General features: G+C 47.9%; 1 protein-coding gene across 7 annotated transcripts in view; it reads right to left on the minus strand.

Annotated features, from left to right (window-relative positions):
* The window catches only part of RALGAPA2 (Ral GTPase activating protein catalytic subunit alpha 2), a 97,313-nt gene that overhangs the window by 15,915 nt on the left and 54,014 nt on the right, over positions 1–27,384 (minus strand). For all 7 annotated transcript variants that reach the window (XR_010429551.1, XM_064650898.1, XM_064650893.1 and 4 more), the window contains 2 exons: positions 26,425–26,583; positions 22,102–22,229 (listed from right to left, as the gene is read on the minus strand). Coding sequence is in view for 6 of the 7 variants with exons in the window: in XM_064650898.1 (XP_064506968.1) it covers positions 22,102–22,229; positions 26,425–26,583 (287 nt within the window). In the remaining variant the exon portion in view is untranslated. The remainder of the gene's footprint in view (positions 1–22,101; positions 22,230–26,424; positions 26,584–27,384) is intronic.

Consider the following 27,384-nt stretch of genomic DNA (forward strand, 5'->3'; position numbering starts at 1 on the left):
TCAGACACACGGTTTAAATCATAAAGACTTTGAAAACCCTTCAAAGTCCTTGTCATCTGGGTCCTGCGGGTGATCTGAACCATCCTGGGGGCAGGATTTGGCCAACGTTTCCTTCTCTGCACACACAGGACATTAAACCACAACTAACTGCCTGTTTACAAACAGGGAATAGAGAAAGTGATTATTTGTCAATAGCAGATCCTGAAAATGTAAAACTTTTACTTATGAACCATAACTCTGTGCTGACCTCAAGCAAAACTCTCAGGGCCCCATCCCTGCCGATGGCAATGGCCAGCAAGTCCTTCTCCATTTTCATCTTATTTGAAAATAAAAACATTTTGGCAGCATTCATATACTCTCACCAACATATAGAAACAACGGTGCATTCTGCTGATGCAGAAATAAAAGACAAAAGTGTTTGTGGGCTTGTGGACAGGCAAGGGGAGAACTGACTGGCTGCTCTCCACGGCCCGTGGTTCGTGCCAACACCACGGGGCACCAGTCCCAGGACTGGCACCCACTCGTTGGGGTGCACGGAGAGCACACGCTCCAACGCCTGTTCCTCCGGCTCCTGAGGGGCTGTTGAGGCTGTTAATGCGGACTGCTGGCATGGGCCTACTGCAACTCCCATCTGTGATGTGCATCCCACCCGGAGAAGGGCTTTCAGGGCATCTGGCCAGTGGAGAAGCTGAAAGTATAGAGGTAGACAGCTCTTTCCAGCCCATCAGACATCAAGGCTGTCTACATGTCCACGTGCCAAATCCTTCTTCCATCCAACTAGAGAGACTTGCAGAAAATCTTTGAACTTACTGTTCAGTGCAAGAAACACCTATTTCAGTTTCCTCCTGACTTGTATCACAGGGACCAAAGATGGTTCCACAAAAAGGGGTTTGCTGCTGACACTGTGACAGCAGTGCGGAAAACAAACGAGAACAAAAATGTTTGGGACTTACCAAAGCAGAATAAAGCCGGGACCATAAAACTGAGGTTAACAGAGATGTGTTGGCAGATGACCTTTCTGCACCTAATTGTCCTCCCCAGCTCTGCACAGGATGGAGTTACTGTGCTTTTAAAATGTGGTGCAAGGCAACTTCAGTACGAAACTCAATCTGCTTGACTGGGCTCACCATCGTTTACGGTCTAGTGACCGTCACTGCCGCATGAATTTCACTGAGAACTTTTGGGGGAATTTTAGTAACGTGTATCCTTCATTGAACAGGTGCAATTAAATTTTACCTGTCAGCAACCGCAGACTTATGTGCTTTTTATAAACCAAGGCATCTGAGATGCAAACTTTGCAGTGATGCATATCTTAAAAGGGCCCATGTAACACGTGAGACACGCGTGAGCCGAGGCTGTGCCACCGGCGGGTCTGTGGGCACCGGGCCCCCTCTGCAGCCCCCGCCACGGCCATCTGTCCGTGCTGCAGCCGGCGGAGCCAGGGCTCCACGCGCTCCCTCAGCGGAGCAGGGCCGGCCTGTGCCAGGGCTGCTGTTCCTCCTCCTTATCCAAAACACGCAGATGATCCTCTCCTGCCAAAACCAAGAGCTCATCCTCTCCATGGCATAATTTTCTGCTGTTCTGCCACCTCTCCAAGCAGAATCACACAGACAGGCAGCCCTCTGTGCTGGGGGGCTTGAGGGGGATGGCTGGAGCCCAGGACACTCTGGTGTGCAAGAGACACAGCTCTCCCTGAAAACGACAGGTACGGGTTCCTAGTTTGTGCCGCAGCACCGTGCCTGGAGCTCTGCCACCTCCCTCCCCGCAGCAGGGCCTGGGTCTCTGCACAGCATTACAAAAGAACCTCAGTGCTGACTGATGGAGATGGGCTGCAGATCCCACAGAGCACACGGCACAGCGCACTGGTCCCCTCGCAGACGGTCGCCATTAATTGCTTTAAAGAGAAAAGTGCGACACAACAACAGAAACACGTTTCACACGGTTTCAAAGCATCTCTGTGGAAATCAAGCAGTGTAAGAGCAAAGCCATACTGAAGGTGCCCTGAGGCAAAAGGCTCCAGCTCACACTGTCTGTGTGGAGCCCCGCACCGGCGCCGGCTCTTGGCTCCCGACGCCGTTCGGCCGTTCGGCAGCACGTGGCCCAAGGTGTGCTGCGAGCACCCGTCTGGCAGAAGCACTCGCCTGCCGCTCTGGGATATCAAGAATATGTGGCACATTAGTCATGCCAAGTGCTTCAGGGGAGAGTTTTGCATTTATTATGAATAAGGCAGAAAACAAGCTTTCATCTTAATTTCCTCGCGCTCCTGCTGGCGGGAAGCCCCCGGGAGCAGACACACGTACCGTTACAGAGCAACCGCTCCGCAGCAGGGGCGACGGGACAGCGTCACCTCCCTGCTCCCACACAGCTCTCTACCCCAATGGCACTTGGGCTCAGCCCTGCCCGGAGCTTCCTTACTGTACCACTGAGTACCTGCCATGCTCTCCTCCCAGGCAGTCCTGTTTGTACAGAGAATAAAAAAGCTGGAACTGCCCCTCCTGCCTTTTATTAACTTTGTTCTTGTTCAGCGTGTTCCTCGTGCACTGCAGTGGTGACAAACAGCCACACACAGCTGTGCCTAAAACATGGCACCGTACGGTTTGCATGGCACAACTCTGCCCATCCAAGGTCCAATCAGCCACTGCACTCCGTGCTTATCACTGCACTGATAAGGCTTTGATGAAAATATTTCAGCTGATTACCATGATGACATAATAGCCTGTTACCAGTTAGAGCAGCAGGAGCCCTGACTACTAACTCCACAGGGCACATAAAGATCTAACCACTGAGAAGCTACTTCCGAAACAGTTCTGCACTGCAAGAGCTGTTGTGCCATCAGTGGCACAAGCTTTTGGCCAGCAAATCAGCAGGGCATGATTCCCCCCATATATGTTTCCTCTAGAAGTACCCATGCACTTCCCTACTCAGTCTTGAGATAAAAGGACAGGAGTTGCCCAGGTCTAATTGAAAGTCACCTTCCCAGTGCCCCACAGCAGAGAGATGAGATACAGAGAGATACTGAGGAGGAGGTCCTCTGTTCTGAGGGCACTGGGGTGAGTTATCCTCCCTCTGTCTCCTCCAGCAAAGTACTTTTTCACCCAGGGAAATAACCTGGAGACAGAAAAACTGAAGACGGGTGGGAGAGGCGCAGAGAGCAGAGGGTTGAGAAGATGTGCTGCAGGCAGGGATGGCCCTTCCCAAGACCCTCATCAGGAGCAGAGCCTGGGCACATCCTGCCTTTGCCTGTGAAAGGGAGCTGCTGTCCTGCAGGGCCCTGGCTGTGCAGGGCTCACAGGAGAGACAAATCCCTGGGTCCCATTTGCAGGGATCATTCCAGCACCGTGCTGTCCCGTGTTATCAGTGTCTGTACAGCTGCTGAGCTCGTGTTCTGCAATTATCTGCCTTGTTCACAAACGGGGTGAGCATCAGGGGATAAATAACTGTAGGAAAGGTCATGTGTTACCGAGCAATGCTTCCCTTGCTTTGTCCCAGTCTTAATTTTATTCAAACACTCACAAAATGCACCTATTCCAGTAATTCCACTAATGAGCTGTTACTTCTGGACATCTTAGAAAAAGGGCAAAGGTAGCAAGGTTCAATTATTTGTCATTTCCTTATGCCTGTCAGTTCCTTGAAATAGGCTGTTTGTACACCCAGGGATAATGTACTGTCCTTGGGTTACTGTCGTTAACACACACCAGCAATTTTACTTTTATTCTCTTTTGTTCCAGCCTGTGTGTTACAAGGAAGGGGCTTCTTTTGAAAGCTTGAGCATTTTTCCATCAGAACTGTATTCTAGCAAGCTTCTGTTTGTGAGCAGCAGCAGAGGGATTTTCAGCATCATTAAATGTCACCTTCAGCACCCTTCGGGAGGGAGAGTGAAATTACTGACAGCCTTTACCAGGCATACCTGGAAAAGTTTTGAAAACCTGGACCCTGCACTAGCAGCAGTGAAGACCAGTGAATACAGAGCCGGGTGCAGGACTGAGAATTGATGCTCCTCCCCAGTACAGTCACTCCCAAGGCACTGTACAGGGGCCTTTCATGGAGAGAGATGCTGTGCTGCACTGACAGCCTCCCAAAAACTCTGTGGAGAAACAGCCAGGCCTGCTTGCACAGGGCAGTCAGTGCTTGTAATTCTCATTCTTCAGAGAAAAGAGTGATTGAGTGGCTGAACCCCTGTTAACTCACTCACTTTTGCAGCGTGTGTTTACCCTTCTCAGTACAGCCAACGTTCCTACACTTATCACCAACCCATTTCCCCAGCACACAGACATTCACCTAAAGTCAGAACTGTCACCAAAACAATTCCCATGCCAGCCGAGCTCTGCTCCTCAGCCCAGTGCTACACAGGGCACCTTGAGAGCAGGAACAGGGCGAGCTCCAGCACAGCACCATCCAGGCAGATGCTCAGCTGGGAATCTCCCAGGAGAATGGCATACTCCAAACCTTTCAGAAATTGGAGGTGCCAGCCTATGTAATTCTCAGCTTCGAAAATTAAACACCCAGGGGCAGGGAAAGGTCACGACATATTCATAATTCAATGGAGAACGACAGAACGGGTCATGACAACGTTGCCTCAAAAATCTGTGCTGAACAGGGCAGAGTCACCCTTAGGTGCACATCTGCACCCAGGACTTTCGGGGTGGGGAGGACGGGCTGGCAGCTGCAGACTCACAAACCAGCTCACATTTTGGTCACTACAGACACGCTGGGAAAGCCCCTGTTCTCAGTTTCTGAGCGCGATGCTACAAGTGGGGCACAGATGCCAAGGAGGAGTCAGGAGACTGTTGTCATCCACACAAACACGGACAAAAGGAACTGCCTTTCCTGACTTTAAATAAAATCAAAGAAAAATTGTAATTTGGTTAGTTTTGAATCGATCTCTGCCCACAACGAGCAGCAATGTGTCTGCTGAACCGACTTACACACGCTGTTAGAGGAAGGAGTAAAAGAACTGTGGGAGGTAAGAAATGCTCTCCTCCACCACTTACAGAACATCACACTCGTGTATTGCTCACACAAAGAGGTTTGCATTTCTTGATATTCAACAAAAATGCTTCCAGGTCTTCAAAATTAAATGTTTTTCCAAATGTAAATCCCTGGAAAGCTTAATTGCTCTGAAACTACAATTTTTACAAAGTTTATAATCTCTGAAGCAGTTTTAAGTGTTTACAAATATTGACTGGCCGCATGGAACTGCACATGGACACAGGAATTCCTGGAATTATATGGAATATAAATGCAAATGCTGAATGGATTTGTTCCCCCCAAAAAAGAGCTCAGTTCATTTAGTTCTAACCCAATCACAGCCAGTGACACCTCAGAAAGGGGCACCTCTGTGCTTTGGGTATAACCAATGGACTTCTTCAAACTCTCACTCTCTAGTTAACGGAAAAATCATATTTTTTCACCTACTAAATATTATCAAACCTTCCCTGTCAGTTTGATAAGAGTACGATGATCTGGCAGCTACAAGCAGAACAAAATATAATTACATGAAATAATTTTGCCCCTTCTTGTTTATGACAGATATTTTCATTATTTCTGGGTCTAACACTAAATGGCTCAGTTTCAGGTCTATTATACTTGGTAATTTACATTTATTACAATCAAGGACAGGTAACTGGGGCTTATTATCACATCCATTATGAATGACACCATTTGCAAGACGCTTAACACTAAATGTACTTGTTGCTGTAGCAAGACAGGCTAGGAAGAACAAATCAGAAAAAGCCCAGCAAGATATCAGCAGGGAAGTCCCACCTTTAAATTAAAATCAAAATAAAGAGGAGGGTGTTTTAAAATTTTTATCTGACATATTTGTAACCGCTGAGAATATTCCAAAGCAGGGACTCAGCATGGGGCTCTGGGTGACAGACACCACACATGGACTGACTGAGCCCTGGAGGCAGCGGGAGCTTGGCGGGGGCTCCATTTCCACCCCCCCTTTCCATGCCCTACCTGTGCCCTGCTGGACTCCCCGGTGCTGCCCCTGCCTGGGTGCCCATGAGCCGGCACAGACAGCACAGCACAGCACAACAACACCTGGCACTGCTCGCCCGGCCCTGCCGGCAGCTGACGGAGCTCCCTGCCAGGTGGCTGCGCTTCAATTACACTGGCTCGGCATTGTAGGGTTAACAAGGATCCAGGGGAAATCTTTTATTCATATAACACAGAATGCCTTTTGTTGATCTCTGAATAATGTTGCTTAAACTCCATTAAGTGAGAATGCTCTGTGCAGGGGCAGCCTGCACAGGTACAGCGGCGCACCCACCGGCCGGGACGGTCTGAGCCCCAGCAGCAGATGATTAAGTCAGCATTTAAAATAACATTTTTTTTCTCTGGAAGTGACCTCCCAGTAGGGGAACCAGATTCCATTTTCCTGGCACAGCTCAGCCAGTGCCCATGATGTGATGGTGCCCTGTTTCCCCAAAGGAGTAAATTAAAATTCTGGTGCATGTTTACGAAATCTGGTTTTTTTAACTTATCAACTGGGGGGGGGGGCAAAACTAAAAATGTGACTCCTTCACAAAAAGGCAAGTTAATGCAATGATTCCAGTACCGTTCTAAATGTTCTGCTGTTTCTGAAAATATTTCCCCATAGGCTTCAAGTAACTCAAGGTGGCCATGGAGTCTTATCACCACATTTAATTATAAGGCGAAAGGGGAGTTCCTGCCTGAGCTGTAAGATACACTATTGAACAATCGAGTTCTAAATCCGAGCACAGGAGAAATGATGGTGGAGATGGAGAGAGCACGAGGGAGGATGCTCAGCTGGCTGCACCCCCGAGCTGACAGCCAGCTCTAACACCCAGGACCAGCCAGGTTCAAGCCAGCTTAAAAAGGAGTGAGAATGAGACCCAATCACATCCCAGGCTATTGCATACAGGTAATAATGCAGGGAACGGGACCAGAAGTGCTGAAAATGCCCCAAGATAGCACAAAAGGAAAACTCCTGCCCATAGGAAGAAATGTCATAGAAATAATGTGAAGGGCTTTGACAAACCACTAAGGTGATTCCAAAGAACAGGTGAGGTGCCACTGGAGTCCTTTCCAGCTCAGGACATTTGGTCTGTGTTTGCAGGTTAAAAGCCACTGAAGTGCTCTGCAGGAGCAGAGACAGGCTGGGGCTGGGCCCTGCAAGCTGCACGTCACGGGGCAGGAGGTGCAATGACCTGTGCCTGTGGCGAGACCCCCCAGGTGTGCTCAGAGGGTTGGGGTCACACAGATACACCAGTGAAGAGTGCCAGGGAGCAGTTCTGCTGTGCCAGCCAGGGGGCACAGCAAAGGCTCTGCACTGCTGCCCATCACCCAGGTGTGCGGGTTATGGAGCACACGCCTCCACCGCCAGGAGATCACCTCCTTCAAACGGACAATTATCTGACTGGAGAAGGCAAACGAGGGAGCCGGTGCTGCTGCAGAGACAGCTGTGATGGGGGTGGAAATCATGCAGCAGAGCCACCCACCCCTGCGAACCAGAGCAGGCAGGAGAGGTGGATGGCAACTGGTGACAACTGTGCCGCTCCGGTCCCTTTCTCCAAGGCTATCAAAAACCTGCCTGGGAGCCCCCAGTGACAGCCCAGCGCCACTCTGCTCTGCACAGCCCTTTCCATCTGCTTCCTGCCAGGCCCTTCTGACACATCTCATTCTGCAGCCAGCACAGAGACGCTCCTTTGTCACAGTGACCACAAATCACCGCAGGGCCGACCCTTCCCCGGCACGTGCCTCGCAGCACCGGCTCTGCAGATCACAGAGGGACCCTAACGAGGCGTGTGTGCCACGAGCTCAGTCCCTGGGGCCTGGGGGCCCGGCTGCTCAGGGCACATGGCCAGTGCCCAGGTGGCACAGCCGCCTCACAGACCCTCCCTGAGCACAGACCCGGGAAGCTGCCGCCTTGTTCTCGGGTCCTGCTGAAACACATCCTTTCCTTATCATTCACACTGCTGCTTTAAGCTAAACTTCTGAAGTTCTTTGACATCTTTAGCTGCTGAGTCATTTCAGATACATATGGAGATGATGGGGATCCCAAAGAGAAAGGGGGGGAGCAGAAGATGAATTTTTAATGAAGCATTAAAGCTGGTGGAAGCAGAGAAGGAGAACATGCAGGGACAGCAACCCCGGGAAGAAGCTACACAGCAGGGAGGCTGTGTGTTGTCAGGCTGCTGTCAGGTCTTCCTGTATTCAAGTTTTTTTCCAGGTTAAGTCTAACTTTCTCAAAAATCACCTGCCAAATTTCACCCAAATTTAAAATTTCAACTATTCTGTCTTCTGCAGAACAGAACCAGCACTGCAGTCGCTCCTGTCCAGTTACACACTGACACTTCCCACATTTACCTTCCCGAGGAACTCAGGAAACTGTTTCTTCCCAGTCAATAACAAAAGGAGAACGTGTGTCTTTGGCATAAGTACAAGCAGCTGTAAACTGTGTCATGACCCACATCAGGCCTCTGCTATGTGAGCTTGAGTCAGTCCTGTGAGCAGCCTGCAAAATTTTATCATTAGCTGGAAAACGCCTGCTGCAACACAAGATGAGCCCATCCAAATAATTTCACTTGCTAATTAACACTGGAAATACATGACAGCCTTGTTTTTGGGAGTGATTTCAGAGCCTACAGCACCTCTTGCACTGCCAGGCGTTCTGGTTTGGACCCCCGTGTGACTCGGTGTAACAGCAGGAACGTGCAAGTGGGTATTTGGAATGATGTTTGGCTTTTTTGCAACATCTCTTTGCAGTAACTGCCCTGGCTGTGCCGTGGGGGCTCCCTGCTCAGGCACACTGCTCTCTATTCCCCTCTGTAACGCCATTAATAGCACTGCACACGCTGCTACCTTGTGCAAGGTTGGGCTCCTGGCTGTTTGAATCTGCCTCTGAAGCAGATACTGTTCTGCAGCTCGAAACAATGCCCAGCACTTCGGAATGAAAAGAGAGAAAGTGAACATTAGCACATCAAAGGCCCCTTTCTGAAAGAAGAAAAACAGCACGATGCACACTTTAATCTTTCTGACAATCTATGCATGGCCTGAGCTGAATTCTATTTTTCACACAAATGGGAATGCTCCATATGAGGACGTCTGTACCAACAGCAACAAGAACAGAGGAGCAGGAGCTAGCAGAGACTTTGAACTTTTAAAATATGGATTAACATGCAATAATATTTAAAAACTGACAGAACAACATCCTTCTTATCTCTCCTAATAAACCCAAATAACATCAAACACATTTTACAGGCAACATACAGAAAAACTGCTAAAAATATTTTAATCTAAAAATAAAAAGAAGTTAGTATTAAACAAAATACAGGCAACATTAAAATCTTAATGTAAATGTCTATTCTTTAAAATCAGTTACCTATCAGAGAACAGCCTTAAGTGTAATTCACTTAATTAGTACTTCCATTTAGCTAACTAAGGGTGGAATGGGACCCACACTTAGAGCATTAAAAGAAAATATTCCTAAAATATGTATACAGCATCTATTACCCTAAATTCAACTATTATTCTAAAGTGCTCATTCTGCTGCAGAAAGGCAGAGATTTCTGCCTGTAAATCTCCTGGCACTGGGGAAGACTCACATCCATCAGCCTGGAGAAGCTGGGGACAGCTCTCTGCTCAGCACAGCAGGGAGAAGCACCTCCAGAAAACCAGAGCAAGGCCAACAGCACAATCCCACCAAAGGAGAGGGGCAGGAGATCCCTCCGCTCATTCCTCACCAGAACACCCTGTTTGCTGCTCAAATCTCCCCAGGATTGTCTGCACGTTTTTTCTGCTGACAACATGTCAAACTGTTGAGTCCAAATGCTTGTGGAGAGCAGGAGAGGGACTGCCCAGGAATGACATCCCGGTTTTCTTCATGTAAACAGAATTGCATCTCCCTAACTATCAGCTTTAACGGAATGGCATGATGTTATAAACAAGCCTTTAGTAAATGCACACGCTGAACGGATCTGTTCCTAAAAAAAAGTCCAATTCCTTTGGTTATAACTCAATCCCAGCCAGGGGAACGACAGCTCAGAAAACTTCAGAGATCCCAGGCTTGGACTTGCAGAGCATCAGCAGTGGAGGAGCAGAGGCACCACAGCTGAGCCTCACACACCTGACACTGTGCACAAACCACCATGGTCCCAACAGAACATGTTTATTCCCAGGAAGACTGAGAAAAATCCCATTTTTCTCGCAGATGTCAGTGACCTGAAAGTTAAAGCACTTCAGTCCCAAGAAGGAGCAGCAGAGCACATGCGGATTTTCCAAATGGACTGTTTGAAGTGTGGGATCAGTGGTGAGAGGACAGGTTGGCATATGGAAATACTGGAAAAAGAATTAAAGATAGCTGTTTTGGAAATCTTGCCATAGGGAAATTTGCCTGTGCCTTGGACACCCACCCTGCTACAGCCCAGCACGCTGAAGGTGCCACAAAACCAGGGGCTCCCTACACTCACTTCACAAACACCGCCTGCAGTTTAGAGGGTTGTGTTGCTAAACACAGCCCCAGGCCCAGGACTTTTATTTCTCTTTATATTTTGCTTTTCCAGGATACAGCCCTGCTCAAAGCACTGGCTAAAATGCTTACTGGGGGAGGAAAGAATGGCTGGACCGGACAGATGGTCGGCCTTTGGATGCTGAAAGGGATTTTGAGGGAGTTGAGTAGTATGACTTAATTCTTGTCCTGAATATTGAAGGTAAACACAGATCAATCCAAATGAGGCAAAGCACAGCCACAGCCCTACACCACTGTGCTGTCTGAAAAAACAGCAGCAGATCACAAATGCAGCAAAGCAAAAAAAAACCAAAAAGACTTTTTCTTAAAACTCCCAGCACTGGAAATATTGCCTCTCCCGTCTGCTCAGGGAACAGAAATTGGCTGTCATTTTAAAAAATGCAACGATTTATTCACTGTACATAAATCACTGACTCAGCATGTTACTGCACAGCCAGAACACAGAGAGGTGAAGTAGAGAAGCACTGAGTACCTGCTATTTTCTGGGCCCTGCTGTTTTCTCCCAATTCTGGACCATTACTACAATAGTCTCTCTGACATCTCCAGCAGCACCAGGATTCCACTCCATCCTAAAATCTCCTTATAGTGAACACTATAAAAAACTAACAAAGCTGCCTCAGGCCTGGTGCTCAAAATGTAACAAAAGGATGAAATACAAGGGGAGGGAAACGTGTGTCTGCAGGTATCATGTTTCTCACGTTTTTTTTCTAGCGAGTGCTAACATGAAAAATGAAACATTTTGTTTACCAGTCTCTGTATATTTTCTTTAGTGCTACAAGGGAAGATCCAAACCTGTTGTTTAGGGCACTAAAGAACACTGAAGTCCATGTGAGCCGTTTGTTTGCAAACCCCAGTTTTACAGATACTGTAACTGATGTGTGAAGTGGGAACAGAAAGTAAAATCTCTCCACTTTGCTCTCTGAGATCCCAGGACTTTGTGTGTTGACTTTTGGGATTCCAAACTGCACGTTGCTGTGGCATCTAAAACAAACGGAAATGCTGGCATGCAAATCCTATTCAGCAACTTGAGAATACCGAGGGCTTTTACAAGGCAAAGAACACGTTAAAAGTTCATTAATTAACCAGTGCTTGGGAACAGATGGAATGGCTATCTGGGCTCTAATTACTGTAAGTTGGGACAGAGGTTCGCAGACCTTAATGAGGTTCAATAAAATGAATGATTAGACATCAATCACAATTAGAGAAACCTGTAAGATGAGCTGAATTATCATGGCAACAAGTCATAAAACACAGGAGCACAAAACCCAACAGGCTCTGCGAAAGCCTAGAAAGAAAAGGTTTCTGAGTTAAAACAGTTCTTCTGGATTGGAACAATCCCTCTCTCCTGACAACCCAGGCAGTTAACGAGGACGGCTGCACTGCTCCCCAGACAGCCCAGGGCTGGGTCACCCTTCCCAGGGTGTAGAGCACAGTTACTCAGACTGGTATGTGTGGGTGTAACTGCTACTCCTACAACTCCAAAAACTTCCAATAACGTGGTGTTTTATTTAAAAATTGAGGACAAAAAAATAATTCCAGCCACTTCTATTTCTTACCACTGGAGCTGCCTGTGAGAAACGGTGCTTTCAGACCCCGAATCTCCCAGCTGCAATGGAGGCTGGCAGCGGGCAGAGGAAGGTGCTGAGATGGAGACAGAAATTCCTAGTACAGGGCCCTGTTCTCTTATCATATGTGGAGTCTCTGAGCATCAGCCTCAGGGCTCGTTCCCCACAGTAACAGCCCTGTGCTCCCATCACCCTCCCCACATGGCCACACTTGTGTGGCCTCAACAGTGTCACTCTGACAGGCACAGCCCTTAGAAGTCCCCTTTCAATACCAGAAAGCTAATCACAGGGTCACAGGGACAGCACAAGTTCAGGTAAGAGCTTTCAGGAACACGTGAAAAGCAAAGGGCCTCTGAGCTTAAGTTGTAATGAATTCACTTTCATGACACATTTTTGGTGTCAAGACTTGGCAGCACTGAGAAGCTGAGCTAACCCCGAGCTTGTCACACAGCTATCACTAAGATTTAAGTTGAATAACTGCTGCCTGAACAACACTGCCCTGCCCAGCCGAGAGGTGGGCAGGGGAAAGCCTGTTTTATTTAAGGAAGCCAACAAACTGCAGGCCAGCAAGGTGTTAGATCATCCACCTGTCACACAGGTGAAAATGAGCAAGGTGGATGAGCCCAAAGAGGGGCCATAAAGCCAGATGTTCAGCAGAAGTTACAGTTTTTCAAAAGAAACCTGGGCCAGGCCAATTCAGAGAAGTATTAAAACTCAGCAAATTACCTGGGATTTTGTCAAACAGAAAATAATGTACACGCACTAGATTGTTACTAAGTGTTAGATTTAAGAAATCATTAAAAGCCATCTGCTCCTGTTTATACACCAGAACCCTGCAGTTAATTGTACTGGGAAATACACACAGAAGTATGATGCTGAGGAAAGAAAAAACACAAATTCAACATGCCAGCCAGTAAACCTGCTACAAAAAGTAGCTTTCACCTGTTCCTCTCTCATGCTGTCATCATGTTTATATCCCCAATAACAGGATGGCTTTCAAAGTTTTTCAAGCGCAGGCAGAGGGGAAGCCTTTCCTCTCTAAAGAACGATGTAAGGTTATGGTGTTGCCCATCAAACTAGGTTTTATATAATAGGCACCAAAAACCCTGGGCCTCCTTTTCTTAGTATCAGCTGCACAGAACGTGTCAGGCTGGAGGGGACTCAGGTGGTGTTCTGGGTCACCTCCTCAAAGCATGGCCAACACCCAGTTCAGCTGCTCATTTTCAAAAAGAGAGAAACTAAGTCACTGAGAAAATTCAAAGCTAAATCTAAAAACATTTTTCCTGTTTAGAAAGCTACTCCTTAACTTTTAATCACACAATTGCAACACGTGTGGCTCATGGACACCATACACTCAAGTCAGGGTTTCTTCAAAAGAGAAGTTGGACAGTGGTGGAAACCTGTACTGGCATTTGTAGTAGTGCACGTTTGTACCAGTGCCCGTCCCGGAGCACTGGGGATGTGCCCATGGAAATGCCCACGTGTGCATCTGCTCTCTGCACCCCTCGCACCTTCCCACCACCACAGAGAGGCAAACACATGGTTCTGGGGACACAGGAATGGCCTTGCTGGATGGAAACCGCCGTTTCCAAGGTCAGCACCCTGGCGAGCACACGGTGCATCCCACCAGACCCACTGGGAACTCCACCGCAGGCTGGTGTGGAATCACCATCCCCACAGGAGCCCTCAAACCACCCCCTAGGAAAGACCTTCCAAAGCCAGGCCTTCTTAAATCCCTCCCTGCAGGAGCCTTCACCTGCTGCAGCACTGCCCGCGGGGGACCCGTAACAAGTGGCTCCCGGGGAGCCCGAGCGCCGAGCTCGGCCACCTCCATCCTCGCCCGCAGGTCCCTTTGTTCCTTTGTTGCGCCGGAGGGAGCGGGAGATCCCGCCGCGCGCCCGCTCCTGCCCCGTGCTCCTGCCTCCCTTCTGCTTTTTGTCTCGGAACAGCGGTGCGCGAGCCGCGGCTTTTCACTCCCTCCTAACGAGCCTTTTCATGACCTATATAATTCCACATTCATGCCGAGCCCCCGTGTGCCACGCAGCCAGGACGTGCTTTAGTTTTCCCTGAATTTCGCAGTTTAATTTGATGATTACACTGTAAGAATTAAGACGCATCCTTTTAATCTAAATTACTCAGGGTAATTTAACTTAATTTTATTAAAACGTCGAAACGATCGCCGTACGTTCTGCACAAAGGAATTAGACTGGAAGGTTAAGAATCAGTATTAGGGATACCAGTAGCTCCCTCTAGTTGAAAAGTGCATTATTATTCTCCCCAAAGAGCCAGTAAATAGCAAAGACCCCCAAATATTACAAGCTGCTTACACCAAGCCGCTTGGGAACTTGCGCTGGAATATATAATCCTTGAAGATTCACCAGCTACAATGTTGGATTCTCTCTTAGATGAAAACAACTTTTCACTATCTATGGCGACTTCTGACTATTTTTTTAATACGTTGATTATCAAAAAATTTAAAATTCCCAGCATTTGACAATGAATCCACTGTGGAACAAAAAAAACTACTGCACGTTAGGGCAGCGATTTGCAAACTGGCTTTTACTGAAATTTAAAATAAGCGTTAGAGCGTGCATATGCTTTAAATAAATATAGGGTTTCAGATATTGATCCAGAAGCCACCTCCTTACATTTCCAAGGCTTTGAAACTAAAGAAGAGGCTTTTTAGCCTGAGGGGTTAAAAGTGTGGGTGTGGAAGTGGGCTTTTGTTGGAAAAATTAGCAATGCTATGAGTCATTGTGCATTAGCGGCAGAATAGTTTTGCATCTTGTATGAATCCAGACACCATATGCCATGCGAGGGCCGGCTCCGCTCGCGGTGCCGCTGCTGCCGGGCGGCCACGTGGGCATCCCCAGTGGAAAGGCTGTCTGCGCGCGGCGCGGGGCAGGAGCGCGCCCGGCCCGGCCCGCCGGACATTGTCGGGAGCAGCAGGAACAGCTGGTAAGCCAGCGGAGCACGGCTCGCCCGGCCAGCATGCTAATGAGGCGGCCGGGCCGCACAAAGCCCCGCGCCGAGGGGAGCGACCCCGGGGCCCGCCCGGCCCTGCGAGGGCTCGGCCCGCGCCCCCGCCGCTCCCCGGCCCCGCACCACCGCTACAACCGGCACCTCGGGCCGCCGACAGCCCGCCGACAGCACGGCCTCGCTCACCGCCCGAGCAGGAAACCGCAGCTCGCTAGTGCTTTTAGCGACCTGCTCGTGACAGAACAAACAAACAAAAGTAACCCCAGGAAGTCCTGGGAGTTCAGACTCAGGTTTCTGAAAGAAAAATCCCTTCAAAGTTAACATGGGTGGAACAGCAAAATCACCAAAACTTACTTTGAAAATACACAGAATACGAACCCCTTTGACTCTCCTGGTGTATAAGTGAAAAAAAAATAATCAGCAAACCACCAAAAACCACAACAAGATGGAAAGAAGTACTTGGTAGTAACCCAAATTTTGCTTCTGTCAAAGAACCAAAGAACAAGAGCCTCCCCTGAAACACAAGTTGGAGGTTCTTTGTCTAACCCAAGACAAATCATTAAGCACCAAGGGACAGGTGTTTGCACCTCTGTGCACCTCACTTGAAGAGAGGGGAGCTTGAGTTCACACCTCCCTGTGAAAGGAATGCTTACTATGGACAAACAAAGCCCTGTCCCACGCTGACTCACCGTGTGCCCCGCAGGCTAACTGGGAGGCAGAGCCTCCTTCCAGCCCAGCCCGCCGGGAAGCGCTTTGGCAGAGCAGGATTACACCAACCAAACCGCACTGTCAGGAGGGGCAGCAGGCAGTGCCGGCTACAACTCTGCGACAAAATCAGCCCGGGACTTTCTCAACGACCTTCTGTGATTTTCACAGCTTCCAGCCATGGGGAAGAATAGCGATGGCCTCATGTTAGAGCAGGAAAATAAACTGCACTGTTAACATGCAAACCTCCCCCTGCTGCCTTCCTGCCACTCCAGCAGTGCGGGAACAAGCCCTGTGTCTAACAAGGGACCGTGAGCAGGCACAGGGATGGACACGAAATAGAAAACAGAGAAATTTGATCCCATTGTGCCCACACACCACAGCAGCATGTGGAGCTCAGACCTGCAGAAGCATTTTATACTCTTTAGATATGCACCGGCGGGATGCAGTAGATTCTCTGCGAGTCCATGAAGAGCTCTGTGAATGAGAGCTGAGGAGCCGCCTCCACAATCCCATGTAATGCCACCTAAAAGCTTTGCCTCGCATGACTTATTACAGGCTGGAGCAGATTAGAGGCATCGATCGCTGCCTGGAGAAGGTTCTCGCTGCGAGGAGGGAGGCGGCGGCGCAGACAGGCAGCCCGGCCATCGATCGGCTCCGGCGGGAGCTCGGCACTGCCCACGCGGCCCCTGCCGCGCTCCTCGGCCTCCCTCGGCTCCGGCCGGAGCGGGGCCCTCCCCACGGGCACCGAGGGACCTGCTGCTCTGCGCAGCCACGGTGGCACAGGGCTGACCACGGACAGACACTCCTGGGAGCCAGAGCCGAGCGCTCGGCAGAAACTGTCAGATGCCATGTCACATAAATTGTCACAGCTCCCGTGACACGTGCTTTAGAATTTCATAGCAATTTCTAACAGCATCGATATAGCTGGAGGGCATAACTTCTCGGGATGAAATAAGGGAACAAATTGTGAACCCTCTCTAAAAGGAGTAACGGGGTTTCCCTCTCATTTTCCTGGTGCAAACACCCCCTTGTACCCACAGCAGAATTCTGAAGGCCAGCGCCACAAAACACACTTAGAAAGGGATGCAAAATGTATCTGACACCACATGCAACTCCAGAACATTTGACAGCCATTCACACAATTAAGTCCATCATAGCAAACTCCTTTCTTTTCCAGATAAAGCAGGTAAGCAGATCAGGTACTCTATATGAGGTTAATCAGAAATTGGCTTAAACCAAGAAAAGGATTTAATTAAGAATTCGAAACTGATGTTCTTTGCTTAATCTTCTCAATTCCAGGTATTAACACATCTACTACATATTAGTATGTCAGTATCTGGATGCACTGAAATGAATTAATGTTATGGATATCTTTTTGTGTTCCATGTTCAGATGGAGTTTTGGCTTTGCCCACTGAGCTGCTAGCTGGCACAGCCAGCAGGCACACCACAGTCACTACAGTGGAAAAAACAGTAAGTTACTCATGTATCAAATTACTTCTCCAGTGTAAGAGCCATGTTTTCCTCTGGCCCACAAGCAGGATTGCAAACTGTGAGCAGGGAAATGGTGACATCCAGTGCTCAGATATTCCATAAAGTGTTCTCATCCCCACCGTGCTCGTTTGTGCTTGTTCCAGTGCACACACAGCTCCAGTGCTGGACACACAGATGTGTTATGTCACAGCAAAGTGCTCTAAACATGAGAAACTGAAAAAGAAATTCAAACTTTTACCTTCAGGCTTTCTCTTTGTATGAACAACATGTAGTGTGAACAACTCCAGAAACCAGGCCACAAACTGCCACGGTGGTTTTCGGTCAGCCCCTCTATAATTCTATTTATATTAATTGAAAAGGCGGAAGTGGCACAGCTGATGTCAGAGATCTGTGAGGATTTTATTGCCAGGAACACCTGCACAGCACCTGAAGTGGACAGTTTCAACAGCAGGGGCTGTGGCTGACAGCCACGGGTCTCCATGCCTACCCCATCAGCTACTTCTTTCTCCCCTGGAGGGGGGAGCACGGTGTTCTAGTCAAGGTGTTGGAGAAGAGTACAAAAAACATGCAGAAATCGACAGGCAGAATGAGATCAAACCCCTTTTCTATCCATAAGACCAAGCAATTTATCCTAAAAGTGGGATTGTTTACAGAAATAATTTTATACTCAGTGTGTTAATAAACCCCAACAGGAACTAACTCCCTATTTACTCATTCACAGGAAGACATATGTAGCTTTAATTGCAAAGGAAATAGTTCAAAGACCACCAGGAATCCCCAAAGAATGCAGGGAAGAAGCCCACTGGTGCTGGCACATGGGACATGTTCCACCCTCCCCAAGGCAGCTTACAAAGAGCTGGTCAAGGCTGAGGTAACACTTCAGACAGGTTGGGATTTTTTCCTAATTCCCTTCAAATTCAGTTACTGAGACCAGGCAGGACTGGGAGTACAAGAGTTATCTGCACTGGTGGAGGAAAAAGACCCAGAGCGGTAAGATAATAGAAATAACACCCTGGGCATTATTCTAAGGGAGCTTTTTGCTCAGACATCACTATCCCCAAATCCCACAGTCTTTCTGGATACAAGCATTAAATTATGGGCCAACCAAAGTGCCTGACACCTGCCAAACTAGTTGCACCTTCGTATTTGAAGGTTTGCTAGCTCCTGAGCTCAGAAACTGTCAGCTCAGACAGCAGCTGTCCATCAGACCCACTATACTTCAATCCAAACCCTGGCTCCCCCCAGTATTTATCTGTACAGACAAGCTCAGCTCCCAGAGACATGTTCTTCTGCAGCTTAGGGCAATGCACTCCAGATCACACAAGCGTTCGAAGCCCCTGTCCAGCACACAGCTCATTCCATCCAAGCTGCAAGAGAGCTTGGAGATGCAGCCTTACAGCACCACTCCAACCAGTCTGTGAAATATTCAGCATTGCTGGATCCTGAACAGACCCTCGCTTAGTTTTGATATATAATTTTTTGTTTGTGAGTAGTTGTTCCTTCCTTTCCCCAGAACATAAAAAGGAGGCTCGAATGCTCTCAAACCCTGCAGAGATATCTACCTTTTTATACAGCAATTTTAGTATTACTATTTCGTGTTCTTATAAAATTTAAGTCACCTTATTGCTCATGATTTCCGTAAATCACAGGCATATTTAAAGTCACAGTTCCTGCCTAGAAAAGCAGCCTGGAGAGGCTGCTGGAGCACACACTGCCTCACACTCAGCAGTTATTCAAGGATGGCAAGAGCCACAATCAGCAGGGGCTGCAGCCGCTCAGCCTCAGTGCTCCACGGCACCAAGGAGGAATAACACGGGAATTCTGAACGTACACTGATGCACACTCATCCATGGCAGCACTGCAGCAGCTACAGACACAGGGGGCTTTCACTGCTCCAAAGACAACTGAGCTGTGCCTGCACCACCCTGGGCTGCTCCCGCGCAGGGCCATCACGTGCCATTTGATGGACACAAAGAACCTGCAGCCAGAACGGCTTTAAACTGAAGTTTAAATACAGTTAATTATTTTTGAATGAATATTTCTCTTGCCCTAACGAATTCCTTAAAACAGAAACAGCTACGTAAACATAAAAAATAGATCAGAAAAAGTCTGATGTGGTCTGCCATAGTTACCTTCTTCATTTTCAAAGAGATTTCCAACAGAAAACTGTATTTGAGTAGGACAGTGGAATTTGTGTCATCATGACCAAGCGATTGTGGCGCAGCGAGATGCTCCCGCGGCTCTGCGGTCCTGGTCCCCATGGAAACCGGACTCGGATATTGTCCTCCGCTCACTGGAGCACCGAGTCGGGAGCCTTTTGTGCCTGATGAGATTTCTTCCACAACCTTCCAGCAACAGACCCTATGCTTCCTCCTGACTCTTTCCTAATTGAGATGCAAATTAATCTCTGTGGCTGATTACACTTCCCTTACAGCCCCTGACAAGTGCAGCTGTAGCTGGAGTTTACAGACTTTCCAACAAGTGACTTCAGCTGCCACTGCTGGCAGGGCGCTGCCCCAGCTCCCCAGCACACAGCCCCGTGCCGGCAGCACGTCCTGTCGCCCTGTGGCCACCACACGAGCCCGGTGTCCCTGTGGCCACCACCATTGTCCCTGTCCCCCCATGGCCACCTTCACCGCACAGGGCAGGAGTGAGGATGAGGGCTCTGCTCCACGTGGAGCAGAGTCCCAGCAGATACTTCACCCCCTGCCCCTGCTCCAGCATGAGCACCAGGGACTCAGCACCGTATTGCCATTGAACCCTTGGCACCAGGGTTTGATCCGTTTCTATCTGCACTTGAATCAAAACACCTTTAGCTACTGACCCTTAGCGTGGGTGGTGCCTTTACACAGGGCCCGGGTGCCAAGGAGAAGTGGCAAATCATCCTCAGCTCTGCCTCACTCCAGCCTTCAGTGCTCACCCAACTGCACGGTTACAACTGGTGTGTACCAAACACCCCTTACTTTGCCAGGATTATTGCTTTTTATTTCTCCTTCCCATTGACATTTTTGAGTTATCTCCATCTCCAGTCTGATAAAAGCACTTTCATTTACTGTTTGCATTGCTGTGTTCGTTTCCCTCCTGTTCTCCTCAGAGCAGCTGGCAAAACAAACACTGGAGTGGAGTCACTCACCCTTCAGAAGCTGTGGAGCAATGTGGTTCCACTGGGCTCAAACATCACCTTTACACATGTACACACTCACATTCCAATTGCTGTCTCTTTATGAATTTTAGTACATCTCAGAGTGCACCATTATCTGTAGGATGAGTTATGGATATCTTTCTCTCCTGCTCCAGTGTCATTGTGATGGGATCTGCCCACCACATTCCCTTTGTCCCTATTTCAGGAGTTTCTCAATCCACTTCCATTTATCAGACAGACAAGTGGCAGTTGATTCACTACAGACATCACTGGTGCACAAGCAGCCACAAAAAAAGGGGGAAAAGAATGCGGGGACAGATGCTGCTCCCAACCTGTGCGGAGCAGTGCCCTGTGCTGCCGTGCCTGTGCTGCTCGTGTCGCCCTGGGGACACGCAGGGACCCCGAGGGAGACCCCCTTGGAAAGCAGGAGCATGGCCAGCTGGTGAGCTCTGCCTGCTCACAAAGTGCTGAAAAGCCCAGAGCTGAGGACTCCAGCCGGGAGCGAGGGGCTGGAATTGCTCTGTTACCGTAACTGCTGCTACCTGTGTTAGTTTTGCTACCCTGTATTCCAGCACGATCCACTGACTGAGGAGCACACAGAATTCTGCACAGAACAGTTTTAGGAATTTGTTACATTTCTCTCATGAAACAGAAGCGGAAAAGCCAGCAAGTCCTGACTCACCTGTCAGGCACTGCCACGGTTTGTACAACCGCCACCAACTGCCCTTGCTTTACCATGAGCACACAATTCAGTTAATAAAATACAAATCTATTTAACCACGGGGCTACTTTTAATTTATGATGACTTACTTTTGCAAAGTATACTCGTTAAAATTTAGTCTTTAAAAAAAAAAAAACCAGCTAGTACTTTGAGGATATCCTGTGTTTTAAAAATGTGCATCTCAAACTAATTCATTAATGTTCTTTCAAAGATCAAAACATTTCACTGACAAACACTTTCTCAAAGTCACGTGGTTAGAAAAATACTCAAATCAGAAGCTCCCCAGAGAAAGTAAAGTGCAGTGAGTGTTGGTCCTGAGATAAGTGATGTGATTAGCAAAACAAGCTATAAAATGTCTGATGGCATTATGAGAAAATCCTAGAATGAGTGAAAACCAGTGCTCGTGCTGTGGGTCTGTGCAGCACCCAAGAATAAAAGCCTGTGTCACAACTCCTGTCCCAGAGAGCATATCCCTTGGTTACCTTCCAGTCACTGCTGGGAAACAGGTTCTGAAAATGCCCCAATACAGGCGAGGCTGGAATGAAACCGCAGTTTGGAAACTGAAACATCTGTATCCTGTCTTACTAATGTAATGAATGCAGGTGAAGTCAACTGGACTAGAACTTTGAACAGGGTAAGAACACGGCGGGGCTGTGCATCAGCCTGACATACACAGTCGGTAACGTCCATCAGCGTGAAGGAAAACTGATAACAATCATTACTCACAGCTCAAAGCACCAGTGCTAAGTCCAGTCTGCCAGCAGTGAGATGGAAGCTGCTGGTTAGAGCACTCCTGGGATGTTACCATTTTATTTTTAAAACACTGGGCAACTGGGTGTGAACCACTGAAAACATCAAGCCGGACACGAAGAAAGCATTGACCCTTGCCAATAAAATCACAGAGGAAGAACTTTCATCCAAGCCTACCTCTCTGCCGAAGGATGCTCTGAAGAAAGAACCCTGCCAAGGGGAGCCTTGCCCCCTGGGAGAAAGGATACAAGCTCTGGTAGAGCGGGATGAGTGACTTGACGGCTCTGCTGGCGTTGATGCACGTGGCACAGATCAGGCTCGGCAGCAGCTTCGCGGTCACGATCGCTCCGTCGAAGAGAGGGCCGAAAAATGGCACCTGGGGACCCAAAACAGAGAAACAGGCCTCAGAACCACCACAGAGATGGGTACAGCATTTTGCCATAAACCACTCTGAGCACATTGTTTCACACACTGAAACTTCCAGTGTGACATTCATCCCCCAGGTCTGGAAGTTTTAAACCCTCCATCACTGCCCTCAGCATGCTGTACATGGATATCCATCTCTCAGAACATTCAGCTGGGTAACATGAGCTTGTTTCACACGGGAACCAAGTCCCTCTATGAATTTGCAAGCGATATGCCACGGGGAGCAGATACTAAGAACTGTTTCCTGTCTGGGATCCCAGCACAACACCCTGATTCACTGGTTGAATCCAATGTTGGCAGGAGGTTTTGCAAAGATGTATTTGCTTCAGATAATCCTCTGTAAACTCCTTCTATGGACTTTGTGGAAAAGGAAAAAAACCTCAGGCTGGACCAAGATAAGGAGGTGTGTGGAAGGCAGAGGAGATGGCAGAGCAGGGCCCCTCGGAGGGGCGGAACACACAGCTGGGACAGGCACAAACAGGCCCAGCCCAGCACGTCAAGGTGCTCCAACACTGCCCTGTCAGGGTCACCTCCAGAGGAACTCTCCTTACGATGCCCCCTGGGGACCCAGGGCTCTGCAGAGAAAGGCCACACCAAGTACCAGAGATGCTCTCTGAAAGTCAACCATGTCTGCAATTGCAGACACATAACAGACCTGGCCAGCCAAACCCAGAAAATGTTGATGTTTAAATACATAACCAATTTTAGGACTTACAAGTATTCAAACTCATTTCCCTTTCACAAACTCAAAATGAAAAAAACCAACCCCCCAACCAAAGCCCTAAACAGAAGCCAGCAGAAATTATCAATATTTAAGCTATGGATTTTTTCCATCTGTACAGAGGCTTATCACATAAATAAATACCCTCTATTATTCTTCTGCAACTGCTTGTGGGTGACTGTGACAGTCATTCAATAAATGGACAAAGGGAATACTATAAATCCCCTGCATCTAGGGAATTCCTCTAATTAGAAGTGGCAATGAATTACAGAAGAAATTTGGGGTTAATATAACATCTGCAAATGACAGCTGTCTCTTCACACACTTATTCTGTCATTCCTTTACTTAAAATAATTACCCACCCCCAAAAATAGATTAGTGTAAAATGTTTCCATAGTGGTTTTGCCTTTGATTTTTATTTACTGCTGGCATTACTGTCCAGGCAGTTGAAAAGAAAGGAGACAGAGGAAATTATAATGTTCTGGAACATCAAGTTTCTAAGTGAAATTTTTACCCCATGCTCTGTTTAGAAGTATTGACAACAGGAGAAAAGTATGTAAAACTATATTCTTAAGCACAAATAAGGAGGTAAGTACATACTAGTATTAAAATTATACCCCCACCCAAATACCAGATATGTAAAGTCAGAGCAGCAGATGCTACCGGCGCAGGGGAATTCCCTGTCAGGCTTTTTGGACAGGCTGACAGGACTTGGTGCCTGTTTCAGACCCACCTGGAGTTGGGGAGTGGGGCAGAGTTTCTTACCACAGCACTACAGAATTTATAGATAGAAACTGTGGATGAGGTGTGCCCATGTTACACACACACTCCCCTGCACACGCTCCCCACACGCAGAGAGGAGCTGAGGGTTCCGCAGCCCCGCTGCGACGCGAGCGCGGCACAGCCGGACCACGCGGACACAAAGCTGGGAATTAGTCATTCCCGAGCAGAGCCAGCGGCCTCGCCGAGGGTCATTAAAGTCAATGGAGCTGCATCTCGTCAGCTCCCATCTGTACAGGGGCTCTGCCCTAGCCAGGGCTCTGGGGGGAGGCCGGTGGAACGCACGGGGCACGTTCCCCGCTGGGCACGGCTCCGTGCCCCGGCATTAAACACCATCCGAGGAAAGCGGGGCTGGGATGGTTGTAACAAACAGGCTGCTTTGACAGGAATCAATTAAAAACAAGGGGAGAGGCAAAGATCCCCTCCTGTGAGTACTCCAAATGTCACCGCGAGTTACCCACGAAGCAAAAATTAATATTCAGCCCACTGCAAACACCTGCTTCGTTCCAATTTCCAACAGAAAAATCATTATTTCTGTTGCCTGCAGTAAAAGTAGGCAAGGTTAAATAAACCTTCCGAGCACAAAGACTTCCCCTCTACGGCGAGCAGCACTAGTTAAAAGAGAGGGGAATGGGTAAATTATTGTACCAAATGGCTGAGAATTAATCTCTGATGACGAGTTGCAATCTAACGAGGCATCTGTGTCCCAGGGAACCCGCAGCATGTCCCTGGCGGTATGTGCAGTGCGGAGCCTGCCTGGCATGCTTTGTCCCCTCTCGCAGGCAGCTTTTCCTCTCATTGTTCCCAATATCCTCGTGCATCTGTGACGCGTGGAATGCATTCACACTAACAGACTTACTATTGTCTTCCCCCCGAAGCTTTGTCGGGCAAAGACTGCAGCACGGTTCCTGATAATTATATTGCTTAATTAATCAAGACAAAAAAAATTTGCAAATCATTGCCCGGTTGCCAAGCAGGGAGATCAAAAATGAAAACAATACAAGCTGAAGCAACATAACAAAAGTAACAGCTATCTGATCAGAAATTCTTCTATAATGAAGCTATTAATGCTAAAGCGGTTAATGTTAACATTGCTCCAGGTGTCTCTACTTGGCTGCAAACAAAAAGGCTAACATTATGGATATAAAAGGCCAAATGTTGCCATGGATTCTGTAACCTGATAGAGAGGACAGCCTTTTCATTCGATTAGGGAATGCAATTTAAATACCAGGGACTGAAGCCAAACAACAGACATTTCTCTCTGCAAGCCTCTTTCATTCACCCTGGGGTCAGTAGCTGGTGAACAAAAGGTCAGCCACACTTGCCCTGGAAATGTCTGGATTAATTTTATTACATTGTAATGGTTTGTACTTTAAATGTAGGGATAACACTAAATTTCCAGTTAGCTCTTATTCTGGCTGCCCGTCGGGTGCTTTTGACTAATATGTAAGATGACACAGCTTTTCTCCGTTGCTCCAGAGAAGTCTCGAGTGTGTTCCTCACACTAAATTCTTAGCTCTTAATGTTCCATTGGGAAAATAAAATGCCCAAAAAGTAAATTTCAGAGCTCAGCAGCAAATGTAAGGAAAAATCCCCCACTAGCAGAAAATTTTCAAGTTTGAAACATCTACTGACAAACCACTGGTTGTCAATATCTAACAACTCCATCATTCATAACTCAAAAAATACTGTCTACAGCTGGTAAATACGTCACCTGATGAAGGCATTTGCCACAGCTGGTTACTCTCTTGGAGAAATACTGTCCATCATATAAGGGAAACGGTATTTATCACACTGATTACTGTCACAAAGTATATTTTATATACATTTTTGTGCCCATAATGTACCAGACAAGCATTTACTGCAGCAGCTTTTTCATACCTATGCACAGATGTACATACACACACCCCTGCTATGTTGAAAAAGATGCCTTCCCCCCCCCCAAAACATCTCAAATGTGGTTGCAAATGATGATTTAACCATGAAATAGTGAACCTTCAACATTTTGTTTGCTGTCAGGATACCCAGTGCCTGCATCACCCTGCCGAGTGAGCCGGTGCTGCCAGTCCCCCACAGCACGAGGTTCTGCACAGCACCACCTGTGGGACAGTGACCCCACACACGGGGTGACCCCACAGCACTGCCAGTCCCCCACAGCACAGGGTTCTGCACAGCACCACCTGTGGGACAGTGACCCCACACACGGGGTGACCCCACAGCACTGCCAGTGCCCCACAGCACGAGGTTCTGCACAGCACCACCTGTGGGACAGTGACCCCACACACGGGGTGACCCCACAGCACACGAGTGTTTTGCTTTCACTGCCTCAGGCTGCAAATGCACAGTGGTTTTAAATACTGCACTTTGCACGGTGATTTCTGTGGGTTGAGAATTCTGACACGTTTCTGTGAGCGGTAATTGTGACCATAAAATGAACGAGCAGGCACTTGGATCACCGTTAGTAATTCTAGTTTTAAAGTAGGAGCTCAATGCTCAGCTCTGTGCCTGAGATGGACAGACTGTATTTTACACTTGCAGGGAAAAAATAACCCCCGAACTCGAAAGCACTGAGCTTTATTTAAGCAGCAGAACTGCTGGTCACTGCACAACACATGACAAGCCCAGCAAAGCAGCCCAAACGTACCTCTGGTTTCTTCATGATCTCTATGAAAAACATGTGGTTCTTCATGGGGTAGATGACAATGAGAACATCCCCGAAGTCCGTGGGGATGATGCCCCTGCGGTAGTTGCGGGTGTGCTCAGACCAGACGATGTGAACCTCATCATTTCCCAAGTGACGGAGCTGCAACAGCAAATTGGCTCTTTATTAATCCGAGTGATAACCACGGTTTAGGAGGGGTCATGGCTCACAAACTGAATTACAATGCTCAATAGTAGGAATATTTCATTACAGAAAAAGTTAAAATATTGTTTTTCTCCAGTTGCTCATGAAAGCATCAGCTCAATAATTTGCTTCATTCACAACACATTGTTGTCTGATGGCTTAATTAAGTCATTATCAAACTAGCCATTAGCATGATATGTAAATGTACATTACCTACAGTGATTTAAGATGGAAAACTGAATTACCAGAACAAAACATTACCCAACAGAACATCATATTCCAGCTAAAATGAGGCAGCTGTCACAGAAATATGAAATGCCTTGACTCAGGATGTCAAGAAACTGTCTATCATGAACCACTATAACTGAATTTATTATCCACAAACATCTCCTCACTGTGTCTGGAGGGGCTTCTGCTTGAAACGTCAGCAAAATATCTGGGCAACGTGAGTGAGAGAAGAATGGAAAATACCGTGGGAGCTACCTTTTTATTTGGAGCAGAGTTGCACAAAATATGGCTAAAATTCACATGTGACACATACAAAATGCATCTGAGAGCCTGTGTGTGTTTGCTCTGCTACTGGAGGAGCTGGAGGTGATCTAACAGATGGCAAAAACTATTTGGCAATCACGTACAAGCCTCACACAATGGTTTCAACTGTAAGCTTTAAAGTTAAAATGTAATCCACATGCAGAATGCCAGCCCAACGCATAAAAAGAATTTAAGTCCCACTTAAAGCTTAAAAGACACCCCCCACCC

Source organism: Pseudopipra pipra, chromosome 3 (assembly GCF_036250125.1).
Source record: "Pseudopipra pipra isolate bDixPip1 chromosome 3, bDixPip1.hap1, whole genome shotgun sequence".
NCBI lineage: Eukaryota > Metazoa > Chordata > Aves > Passeriformes > Pipridae > Pseudopipra > Pseudopipra pipra.